The 13,205-nt window shown below is 40.9% G+C and overlaps 1 protein-coding gene across 1 annotated transcript; it reads left to right on the top strand.

Moving 5' to 3' along the window:
* Window positions 1-11,493: 11,493 nt before the first annotated feature.
* LOC104402092 (prolactin-releasing peptide receptor-like) lies at window positions 11,494-12,576 on the top strand. Its single transcript, XM_010009876.1, has one exon. It carries the CDS (start codon window positions 11,521-11,523, stop codon window positions 12,553-12,555), a length of 1,035 nt encoding a protein of 344 aa, XP_010008178.1. The 5' UTR covers window positions 11,494-11,520; the 3' UTR covers window positions 12,556-12,576.
* Window positions 12,577-13,205: the final 629 nt, after the last annotated feature.

Here is a 13,205-nt window from a genome sequence, read left to right as displayed (position 1 = left end):
AACATACAGATGGTTCTTCTAATTACTTGGAGAAAGAAAAGGGGATGATTTCCTTTAATGATTTCCCCTTCTTTCCAGACTGAAAGCCATTCCAGCTCTTCCCTCCAGCTAATTTGATGGTTAAAAGATGCCTTTGTCTTGCTTTCAGCTATTGAGGTTTCATCACAATTTGTTAAAACTTTCTGACATGAAGCGAGGTGTGAACCCAGGGCTGTGTAGGTTTGTTTCACAGGTCATGTGAAGGGGAATTATAATCTTGAGTATTTAAAACCAGAATGGGGCAGTATTTTCATCATCACATCTCATTGTACCAATGACTAAGATGGGTTTTCAGGGTTAAAAAAGGAGCTTGAATCTTAGGTCATCGATCAGGGAGTAGATCCAGGTATTCAGGCTCCAGATTCACGGTGGTTTCATTTTCCCAAGGATACAAATGAAGAGATTTGAAACACATTTCTAGAGCTGTTGACTTCACTGCTGCTTCATGGGGTAACCTGTGCTTCAGAGGAGCTGAACATTATCCATGAATAATTTCAAAGATTTTAATTTTCATTACAGACCAGAACAAAGGTTAAGATTTTACAAACTCTATACTGAGAAACGAGATCTGCACACTGTAGAAACAGCTGGTGTGATCACTGGTCTGTTGTCAAATACCTTTCCATTCCTCTGGATCACAGTGTTACAGAATCTCTTTGTGGGAATCTCTTTTCATTGACAGGGACAGTCTCCAGCCAAGCGGATCCATACCAGCTGTTGAAATATACAAAGGACATGAAGGACAATCCTTCTGCTGAGAGAGAAGGTCTTTGTTCTGTCTGGGAGCATGGCTAAGCTGACACAGGTGACTGAAAAGGAGACTGGGGCTGTGGGGACCCACATCAGATCATTTATGGCCTCTTTATCTCTTTAGACCTCAAAGGTGAGTTTCATATCTGTTGCCTTCTTTCAGATTGGAGCCCTGTCCCTTGTGGACTAAGGGAAGCTGGTATAAACTGGAACAAGACTAGGAAGCAAAAGGGAATGGATTTGATTTTTTCTGCTTCACGATCTGAGTGCAACCAGTTTAGCCCTTTAGCTCTTTTTGAAGGTTGTGAACTATAACCTTGCATAGAAAACTACATATTAATGACAGTGTCATCCCACGGCTCCTCCAAGTATTTCACTTCATTCAACATCACATCAAGCTGCTGCTGTTATTTCAGGATGGTGTGTTTTCCTGAATATTCTAGAAGGTCTCATGGGTATTTTTCAATTAAAATACTTAGTGGGAACAATAACAACAACAACAAAAAGCTTAAATAAATATAGCTACTCAATTCCTTCTGAACATCTAAATCTACACCTTATGTAATTATTCCCTATTGACAATGTTTTCTGTTCTTTGAGGTGCACCACTTCTCACCAAGCTATTCAGAAGAAGGGGATTTGAGTTCATGACTGCAAAAAGGCTATTGCAGTGCTCAGAGAGACTAATTGTGAGGTCAGAATTCAGTGGGATTTTTTTCTCCTTCATTTTCTATTAACCAGAATGTTGTATAATGTTTTTGCTAAGTAAAAGTGTAATGGCTTAAAAGCCTTTTTTTTCCTACTAGAACCCAAAATAAGAACTATTACTGAAGTAGGATAAAGCTTGGCTTTTATGAAAGTACAGTAGTGTAGGCATTTTCAGAAAAGGGTTTGGAGGAGTGTGTTGCCTAGGGCTGTGTATTTTTATTTTGTCTGCTTGAATCCAGGCTTTACAGTGTTGGAAAAGAAACAGGGGAAGGGGAGAATGGTTAATTAGAAATTCTTGCTTTATCTACTTGTTCCTCTGGAGTGATGGCACCCTATATAGTAATAGGGAAAGGTGGTTTGCCTAAGTAGGATATCAGAAGATCTAGATTCCCTTGCCCATTCTACCAGAAATATCTGTCCTGCTCCAGGGTAAAAATTATACAGCTTCAGCTTCATCCTCCCTGGTGTGGAGATGACAGGGATCTTTGCTTGGTGTCAGAAAGAATTGCTCATTGTCGTGCATATAGTGCTGTGAGCTTCTTGGCTTGCTATACTTGCAATGATTAAGTTGTCTTCTATTTGGGCAAGTCTTACCTGTTCAGTAGGTAATACTCATTGTAAGGCTCTCTGAACACCTGGAGCACCACTAGAGCGATAGGGTTAAAATAAGAAATGAGTCCTACATAACATATATCAGCTTATTCTAACTAGGGTATGGTTCTGGGATAGATATTTATTGTAGATATTTATGTTCAAGTCTTCTAATTGATGGTAGTTCAATCAATGCAGTCAGCTGAAAACAAGTGTTCATAAAATGAGAGCTAAACTGTGATTTCTGCTGCTGTTCTACTTGACAAAGCCTATACATAAAAACAATTCTCTCATCACAAATGCAGTCACAGAATGAACAAAACACTTCTTAAAGCAGAATGTTAGGGGAAGGCTACTTGGAGAATAAACTCTTAATCTAGTAGCAATTAGGTATCCATAGGGAATAAGAGGACTGACAAACACGAGCTGAGAAACTCTACAGATGGGACTGGATTCCTTCTTTGTAAGATTAATTGAAAAGTGAAAGACTCAAAAGGAACTACTGAGAGAGGTGAGCTGGAAGCAGTCTCAGTAAAGGAAGTCTGATGGTCTTTGTGGTTTCAAATTTCTTGTATAAGCTTAAAAGATGGGGAAAATCAAACATAAAGCAGCATTCTAAAGCAAATATGTTAAGGAAAAGGGCAGGGGAGAAAATGGGCAATATTGCAATCTGCAGCAAAATTCACATTGATTTTCATAAAAAGAGAATCTTAAGTCAGGATTTTTTCCATTTATAACCAGTGCTACATATATCAGAATAACATGAAAGAATAAACAACACAAGTGGGGTGTGTGTTTAATCACACCATGATCATTCACCTCTAATTTCTTCTACATTAAGCCTTTTCTGTTCTGTTTTCATTTACCAACAGATGCCTTTAATGGCTGCTGCGAGTTACACTGTGAAGCAGGGAAAAAACAAGCAACCAAATTGTACTCTGGAAGAGAAATGGAGACAAAGAAAGAAAATTAACCCAGGTGTTGAAGCACAGGTAAAATGGCTACAATGCACACACAGAGAGTGAAAGAATAGTCCTGATAGCAAATACAGATCTGTACTTTTGGAGAGGCACATGACCATAAACCAGCCTGGCTGTAAATATGCTGGAAAAACTTTAATTTTCTTTTTTAAAATACCATTTCCTTAGTCTAAATGGAACTGTGCTGAAAACATACAGAAGGCTTCATTAGAAGTTCTGTTAGGTTGGGGTTTTTTTTCTCCTAATAGAAACATAGAATAGAATCATAGAATGGTTTGAGTTGGAAAGGACCTTAAGATCATCTAATTCCAACCGCATGCCATAAGCAGGGACACCTCGCACTAAACCGTGTCACCCAAGACTCCCTCCAGCTTGGCCTTGAACACCACGAGGGATGGAGCATTCACAGCTTCCTTGGGCAACCCGTTCCAGTGCCTCAGCACCCTCACTGATGATATAGGTCATTAAAATCCAGTCACTCTTCCTTTCTTTTTTTCAAACATGAGTTTGCATGAGAAAGTGGAGCAATGCATTTCCAAACAGTGTTCTTATCTCTACATAATGTTATTATGCAAACTATAATCAAACTAGATGACAGTCCTCCAGACAAAATTTTAGCATTAAGAGCTTCCAAAGCTCTAGGGCAGATTGTTGTTAGTGGGATAGTTAATTAAATGGAAGTTGGATTTTATTACTTTATGAGCAGCTGGAATGATGTTGGTCCTCTGGGGTTTTTTTTCTTTATGTTTTATAAATATTAATTGAACTTATTGCTCCATGAAAATAGAAAATTTACTATGGCAATGCAGTCATTACAAAATATCAGGTAGCCACTGCTCTCTTCTGCCCTGTACCTACCACCAGAGTGAGATAGCTTTGAGATAATACTTTTTCCTTCTTTAGCTCTTGGGGAGATACCCCCTTTAGGTTTAGGGTTCTGTACAACCACTGTCCTGCCTGTTTTTTCATGGCCAAACACCAAGCGTTTTTGTGGATAAAATGCACTGTGTGCGTGTGTCATGAGGGCTCCCCAGTGCAGGGGGCTCTTCAGAGAGTCCTGCCTTGCCTTTCGGGGTGCTCTGTGCTGACCTGCCCTGTCACACCGTGAAGACAGAAGCGGGAGGGCGGGCGCTGTCCGTGGTGCTTCTGGCTCTGTCCGTGGTGCTGCAGGCGCCGGGCCCGCCACCTCCCGGAAGGGAGAGAGACCTGTGGTGGTGAGTCCTTCTTTGGAGTTCAGACCCCAGCAGCATCAAGCGCAGAGGGGCACTGCTTCTCTCTGGTGCTGCAGAGAAGTGTGAAGGGCCAGGCAGCATTTTGTCCTGCTGCTGCAAAGACTCAAGCATCAGCCATCAAGTTTTCTTGGCAGCATTCTTCTACACGAGAGCTAAACTGCTTGATGGACCCTGGGGGTATATAGTGACCCTGGATCTTGGCATTTACATCTGCAGGCAACATTTATAACACTGTCTTCAGGGCTCACAGCATTTAATCTGCAGGTGTTTCTGGGAGCTTATTCCCACAGTCTCTTCCAGCTTGGGGCATGGATTGGTTTTGCACTCTACATCCCTTCGGGGCTTGAGCAGAGGAGAAATGAAGTTTTTCTGGAGGGGTAGGAATTTTTGGATCTGATGGATATGTGAATCTGCCTTCATATGTTTTAATTTTAATCCTTCCTTGTAAGAGGAACCTTTCAGCCTTTAGATCACAGACATTCACATATCTTTTCCCAGGTTAGCCATGACTCAGGTATATATATAAAAAAACACACTTTATCACGATGAAGAAGAAAACTTCTAGGACTGGTATTTCAAAAAGTTTTTCCCCACTTTTTTTTTCTAGTGTAGCACATCCTGCCTATGATAGCTGTAAAGAGAGCAGCTGTCTCTTATTGCACCGTGATAATGCTTTGCTTCAGTGGTGGTTTTACAGAAGGATCTGTAATACAAATCTTAAAGTCTACTGATATCTGTCCAGGCAACTGGGAGATGGTCAGACTTGATTACCAAGTCCCTACTTTTCAGCAAAATGCTACTTTAACAAGCTCAATCAACAGATGCAGCACAGATACCTCTTGAATCATCATAGCACTTAACCTACTTATCATGTGATTAGAAATTCAACAAAAAAACCCCAAAGCCTCAGAACTGCACATCAAAACCTAACCAAAAAAAAAAAAACCAAAAACCAAAAAACAAAAAACCCAAACCAAAAAACCCAAGAAAACAAAAACCCAAAAACCCAAACAGGTCAGCTTCTTTCTTGGTCATTAATTCCTGTGTGGGTTTGGCTGGCAAAAGAAACCTTAAGGAGGTGAGGATATGGAGGAATGAAGCCTGCTTGTATCAGGTCTCTGGGTAGCAATCGTGCAGGAGGGCAGTAACAGAGAAAGAAGAATCAGTGACTGTAGTGACTTGAGTGCCTTGGGGCTGAAATATTTTTGGAGTCCCTCTGCTTACCCTGCCTTTCTCCCTACTTTGCAGATCAGCTGCTCTGAGCAGGTGCCAAGATCAGCAATAGTGAAAGTTCATCTGGCAGATATTCAAGTACTGTTGTAGTTGGTCTGCACAGGCACTAGTGTGCAAGTCTTCCCCTTGAAGAACCACAAAGAACACTAGAAACATCTTAGGACTTAGTCTCAGCTTTGTCCATATGTGTGGTTACACACGTATATGGATTTGAATTCTATCTTTGGAACATTATCAATGGGAATACTGTTGAAAAAGGTGATAGTGGAATTATTTTGATATATGAGTGAAGTCCAAATGCTAAATCTGTGTTGATGAAGGATGGAAAGGAACATCCTGAAGCCCAAGCCCCATGTAAGAAACCATACCACATGCATGTGACAAATGGATCAAGCTTTCTGTTAAAAGCAAGTGTTTTATTCCCCCCTAATACATTGATTGTTCTAAAAGCCACTACTTCCAAGGGCCAATTTGTTGCCCTCACACTTAGAAGCATTTTTCTCTCCATTCTGAATTTGCTCATGGCGAATTTGGTCTTTCTTTAGTATTGTTCTTTAGCTCAAATAGATCTCTACCTGGAGTTTACCATCCTCCCCTGTGTTTTTTAAAGAATACAGTGCAATTCTGCTTTGGTGAATAGACACTTAGAGCAACAAAATTGTCCAGATATTGTAACAAGGTAGAAGCAAATTCACCCTGGAATCTGTCAAAAGTATTAGATTTTCTTTTCCTTGTACTTTCAAATGTACTACCTGCTCCTTTGTATAGACCTGCGACAGAATTTACTCCGTTCTAAGCCATACTGACAGTGCTTACTAAGAGGTGACCTTGATCCTATCTTTTATGGCAAATTTTTCCTCTGTAAAGGTATCAAACTTCCTCTCATTCTCCTTGAGGTTTTCTAAGTAAGTTCTCTGCGTAATTTTGCAGTGATCTTCTCTATTGTCTCTTGCTCCAGCCTTGCTGGTTCTATGGAATCCAGTTGGTATGGTCATGCTTTTTATGCTAACATAATAAAATGAAAAGAGCTACCAAATCTGGTCAATCCATGCAAGATTCTTGAGGAGCATGAATAGTTGCTGTCTTCTGATCTGATTCCTTCATGAATGTTTCTATTCTTTGCCTACCTCACAGTTCTCAGGATGTTTGCTCTGGTATAGATGATGGTTTCTCATATTTCTCAACATCACGTGTTACACAAACCCAAACTGAGAAGAACTACTACATATCCTATGTTAAGAAAAATAGTTTAATAACACATAAATGGAAGGTTAATTTTGTAAAAGCTTCCTTTGGTATCCTGTTCTGTCTCATCTCTCCTTCTTTCTCTCCCCTTCCTCTGTCCTTAAATCTGATCTAAAACCTACTGTAAAACTGCTGTCAGACTAAACGGCCAGAACTTGCTTCTTGCCAGAACTGAAGAACAGGCCCTTCCTTCCTGTTCTTAAGGACAGGTGGCCCATCTGCTTTCCTTCAGTCACAGAGCTGTGTTCCCATGCCATGAATATCCCTTACTGCTCACCCAGCAGTTCCATGTGCCAGTTCTTGCAGAACCTGGCAGTGGGGATTAGTTAGGTCCCAACAGTTTAAGTTTATTCACTTCTACATTTGGCTTTTACCTTGTTGTGGTAATTGTGACCCAGCACCTTCATTCCCAGGAATTCGTTTGTAACTTCCTGTTCTTAAGGACAGGTGGCCCATTTGCTTTCCTTCAGTCACAGAGCTGTGTTCCCATGCCATGAATATCCCTTACTGCTCACCCAGCAGTTCCATGTGCCAGTTCTTGCAGAACCTGGCAGTGGGGATTAGTTAGGTCCTAACAGTTTATTCACTTCTACATTTGGCTTTTACCTTCTTGTGGTAATTGTGACCCAGCACCTTCATTCCAGGAAGCCGTTTGTAATTTTCCTTATTTTTTTACAGTTATCTTTAGTTTAGCTCAAAATCTTTGTCATCTAAGCAACCAGCTCGCTTTTCCCATCTCACTTTGCTGAGCAGACTAACAATTTTGTGCACACAGGGAAGAGTAGAGGCCCTAATCTATATCTAGCCTGAAACCTCAACCATGTTTTGACTTAAATTCAAACCTCCTCTTCATTAAAGTTGTTGAGCTCCTCTTCAGCTTAAATAAATCAGCTGAACCTTTAGTTTATCAAAATTTGGTACCTTGAATTTGAGAAAAGCAACAACAACCACCCAAACTCCAAGACAAACTAACAAACCAAACCCTTAGTTGTAAGCATGGTTTCTAGAGTTTAGAGACTATGGTGTTTCAGTCCACAGCAGTGGCAGAGAGGATGCATTTATATGATTAAATGAGAGAAAGAGAGACAGGCTGCCCTGTCTTAAAATTGTTGTGTGATACACAGCCTTGTTCCCTGACTGGTCAAAAGAAGAATTTGCTGAAGGAACCTCCAGCTCTACTTCATTCAAACCAGGCAAAGTGTTTATTCTTATTGGAGGCTCTGCAAGAACTACCTGATGTGCTCTGCTCGTAACTTTCCTGGAGGAATGTGAAAGACTTTTTAAAGTTCTGTGTTGCCAAAGAAGTTGTGTTTTACAGAACACACATATCAAACAAGAACAAAGAAAACTAACATCTGAGACTATGAGACTTCAATGACCGAAGAAAACATTTGGTCTGTAAAGCTAAATAAGAGAAGAGAGGGCCCACTAGCTTAAGGACTGTTGAGCTTTGAAAGTATAGCAGCTAGGATGAGATCTCATTCCTGGATCATGCTGTTTTAGTTAGGAACTACAGGGATGATTAGACATGCATGTAAGTGAGAGTGTCAGTGCTTTAAGAGGTTTGCCTCTTCCTGAAAGTCCCGTAGCAGTTTAAAATGTTTGTGCTCACAGTGTCTGTACAGAGTTGGACAGATTAGCCTAAGAGATCACGAAAGCTCAGCTGTGAAATACTTCTGTGAAGTGTTGGTCTGGCTGTAGGTATAACATTCTCCATTGAGTCAAGGAACACCAGGGTTTCAATTAGACCCTAATCAACATACCTATTTGTGACACCCTTGTACACTGGAATGTCAAAACAGTTCTAATATGACAGTAATGAAATTTCTGTGACCTTTTCTCTTTTAATGGAAAAATTCTGTGTGTGAAATAGACTTACAGTTGGTTCAGGATGGACTTTGTCATCTAGCCTAGGAAATTCTAAACAAGATTACTATTTGCAGTTTTAAAAGGGGGAAAGAGGGTTTCTTTGGGGTAAAATGCTGAAAGACTTTTCCTATTCAAGCCCCTATTAAACATTGTCTTTCCAAGTTTTGGCTGTAGAGTACAGTTGAACTGAAGAAATTTTCTGCCTGAAGCCAAAACAAACAGAAAATCACTAACAGGAAATAGAGTGGGAGCCTTCAAACAGAAGCTGTAGTGGTTACTGGTTTCAGAGGTGACGAAAATACAGCTGAAGGTAAGAGAAAATGTAGGAAGGTTGCTCGGTATAGCTTGAAATAAAAGAATCTTTCAGGTTAATTATAGTTTTTGTGAACCAAGCACTAAGATGACCGTGAAGGCTACTTTAGATGATATTTTGTTTTATTTTTATTCTCACATAGTGAAGTATAAATCTTTTTCTCATAGGAATACAATGACAATATTTATTGGATCTACTCTGCAGCTCTTGGGAATGAAACAGAAAAATCACTCACTTAAAACGTGATTTTCAATTATTATCTGCTCTAACATTATCACGAGGCTTCTTTATTAGCGTAAGCCTTGCAATTCCAGTAGCACATGGGCAGTTTGAAGGCCATTTATATATGCTCCCCCTTCATTTTTTGATGTCTTTTGGCTTATACTACAGACCACATCCAAAGCCTCTGAAATTCTACTTCAGTAGGTTTTAAAACAGATTTAAATAAAGATTGTACTTTTCTCCCACATTAAGTTAAACAATTGCATTTATGTGTTCTAGGAATTACCAAATAATATGGTTGCACTGGGTGGTGAAAACAGTAGGAATTCCTTTTTTTCCTGGCTCTTTGAAACCTCTATCTTCAGGTCCCTCTCCTATTCTGGATTTGGGTATGTAGGGATAAATAGATACTATATTCCTCTGGGTCCTATCCAGCTTAGATAGAAGAGACTGGATTCTGACATAGGATATAACATCCCATTTTTTGTATGGGTCATGGGTAGGTTACTACATCCATGAAGTGGAGGATAGCACTCTGAGGAACGCTTGTTCTCCCCTCAGGCTGGAATTACAGCTGTATTCCAGCCTATACAATAATCTAACCACATATGCAGTGACACAGAGTCAGCACTTATGATGTTTGAAATGCTGATCCATCATGAGCAGTTGTCGGAGAATGGCTCTGGTCTGAACAAGGGCTACACAAGATTAACCTCTGGTTTAAGATTAGGGAAAGGATTATGACACGAATTGAAGATATTTAAAATTGTGATTTATGTCAAATTACATAAAACCAGAAGAAGGATATCCTGCTCATAACCTCATAGAAAAGAATGGGTTCATGTTTCCTTAGAGCAGTCTAAAAGATTTGGACATAAACTCTCCATTGAAATTGTGTCTAAATCCCCTGAGTGCCTTGCAAAACCTAGCAATGTTCTCTGCCCTGAAGAATTCAGAAGTTGTTAAGTTGTTCCATTTAGTTTTTAGTGGATATAGTGGAGTTTCAGTATTTTTCACCAGCTGAGGTGCTGGTTCCAGAAGTGATTGGAATGGAGGAGAATCAAGGGAGACTTAGAGAAATAGGCAAGATATGGATGGTGATGCCTGCTTAAAGTCTGTAAGCACTTATCCTGATTTTTTTTTCTAATGTGTGACCCAAACAGAACAAGTTCAGTGTGTTTTATGTACTGGTTATCACTTGTTGCCTGGTACAGAGAAGGTTAAGAAACCTATTGCAGGAATGAAGAAACACCCCAAATAATTGTGTCAGCTGCAATATTAGAAACAGGTTGCTGCAGTTCACTGCAGGTAAACTCTTACAGTTAAGCTATTTGGGTGCTGCTATTTCCTTTGAGATAATTGCATGTGTTTACTTTTACAGATGTGTAAACCCCATTGGAAATAGTCACAATGGGTGAGCAAACATTGCACCACCTTTAGAAAATAAATTGAAACAAAGTAAGATCCTTTGTGCTCTATGTTAAATGCACACTTCTAATCCTAACTTCATTCACAGGTATGTAGCTGAGTCCCTCTAGTGGCATAAACGTTTATTTGGCTTCACATGTTATTAAAATTCTATTTTACAGCCCATTATTCACAGGTAGCTTATCTGGGCACTCTGAAAGCTGTGGCAAAGGGAATCTTGGATTAGATACTGTGCAAGCTCGTGTTAATGAATGTAAATTGATTTTTAGCTGTGAGGGGCAATTATAGGTGCACTGGAAGAAGGGAATATTTGAAAGGATATTCTAGAACTAATTACTATCAGTAAGAAACACGCAAAGAGCAACGTAATACCCAGGGCAGCCAATAGGGACAAAAGCTTATACACAAATCTGTCATGACCTACTAGTGAAGACTGTTTAAAAACACTGATCTCCATTTAGCTTGTAAATGCTCATCACCCTCTTTCTCACTCATATATTCTTTCTCTCTCCCTGACACACACACACACACTCCTGGATTTGCAGAAGACAGACGTCTAGGGCACTTCTTGACATCCACAGGAAAATCATATGGGATTAAAAAACCACAGCAGTAAGTACTCACTGAATTACATGTTTATTAAGTAGCATGCTGTCAAAACCTAGATTTAATAGTAAATACAGGAGGACTTTAATGGAAATTGGTTGTATTTGATTTTTCTTAGGAACTGCTGAAAGCTGCCTCTCGAGGATTACAACTTCACCTTTTCTTTTTACGGATGCTTGTTTACTATCCATGTGGTAACCTCTGGACAGCCAGTAATCCATTCATTATCCACAGTGATTGAGTGCAGGAGTAGTGCAGTGGTAACTACTTCACTCAGCTGACGGCAGACGACAAAAGGAGGGAAATGATGAATTCGGACAATTTAACCTCCCAAAGCTTCCTCTCTGCGATTCACAGCAACACCAGCAATTTGTTCTCAGGGCTCCAGTTTGTTCAGTCCTTCAAGCCACTCATCATCCCCTGCTACTCTCTAGTGGTTTTTATTGGTGTCATTGGGAATTACCTTCTCATCTATGTCATCTGCAAGACAAAAAAAATGCACAATGTCACCAACTTTCTGGTAGGAAATCTGGCTTTTTCTGACATGCTCATGTGTGCAACATGTGTGCCCCTGACACTTGCCTATGCCTTTGAGCCCAGAGGATGGGTGTACGGGCGTTTCATGTGCTACTTTGTTTTCCTGATGCAACCCGTCACTGTGTTTGTGTCTGTCTTTACCTTGACTGTCATAGCTGTGGATAGGTATTATGCCATGGTGTACCCATTCCGCAGGAGGCTCACGATCCCTATTTGTGCTTATATCCTGGCTGCTATTTGGCTGCTGAGCTGTACCTTGGCTGCCCCAGCTTTGGTCCACACTTACCACGCAGAGTTCCCAGAACTGGACTTCTCTATCTGCGAGGAGTTTTGGTTCCACATGAAAAGAGATCGCTTAGCTTATGCCTACAGCACTCTCATCATCACCTACGTCCTGCCTTTGGCTGTCATCTCCCTGTCCTACCTAAGAATCTCTGTCAAGCTGAAGAACCGTGTAGTCCCGGGCAATGTCACACAGGGCCAAGCTGAATGGGACCGAGCAAGGAGGAGAAAGACTTTTCGCCTCCTAGTCTTAGTGGTGGCAGCCTTTGGAGTCTGTTGGCTGCCTCTGCACATCTTCAACATGATAAAGGACATCGACATCAGCTTGATTGACAAGCAATACTTCAACTTCATCCAGCTGCTGTGCCACTGGTTTGCAATGATGTCTGCTTGTACCAATGCCTTCCTCTATGCCTGGCTCCATGACAGCTTCAGGGGGGAGCTGAAGAAAATGTTTGCCTGGAAGAAGAAGAAAATTGGACCCACTACAAACTGCATTATGGCCAGTGTGGTGCTGTAAACAAGAGCTGGTGGGAGTGTACAGCCTTCGTATGGTAACACTGTAAGTCTTTTCTACTTCTAATTAGTCCTTATTCCTCATATTTGTCCTCAGAGCTCAATTATAACAACAGAAGTCCCTTGTGTAGCTTCCCCAGCACCTCCACTCCTACTGGAGGACAGGCAGATATTACATCCCAAAAATGTGTTTACTTTGATTGGAAGTTAGAGGCCAAGGAGATATTAGCATTATAAGATACCCTTATGTAAGCTACAGGGATCCTCCTGTAGAATATCCCTTTCAAAATTAAACAGGGGAGATTAAGGTTATATACAAGGAAGAAGTTCTTTACTGTGAGGGTGGTGAGGCACTGGCACAGGCTGTCCAAGGAAGTTGTGAATGCTCCATCCTTGGAAGTGCTCAAGGTCACTTTGGATGGGGCCTTGAGCAACCTGGTCTAGTGGAAAAGCAGGAAACCGGGTTGGTAGGAGTTGCTCTGAGCCTCCCTCTGCCAGCTGAGTTGTTTTGGCAGCAACAGTGTGCAGTGGTCTCCCCAGTCTTGAGGGTGTAAATGGTGTGCAGGGTGACAGCACCAGCTCTCTTGCACACCCTCCAAGTGCCTCTGTACAAGATGAGTGGCTCACTTGCATGCCTGTGGCCCTTGGTGGGGT

Source organism: Nestor notabilis, unplaced genomic scaffold (genome assembly GCF_000696875.1).
Source record: "Nestor notabilis isolate BGI_N333 unplaced genomic scaffold, ASM69687v1 scaffold9722, whole genome shotgun sequence".
Classification (NCBI taxonomy): Eukaryota; Metazoa; Chordata; class Aves; order Psittaciformes; family Psittacidae; genus Nestor; species Nestor notabilis.
Note: the sequence above shows the minus strand (reverse complement) of the source record. Positions and strands in the feature narration are given on the sequence as shown.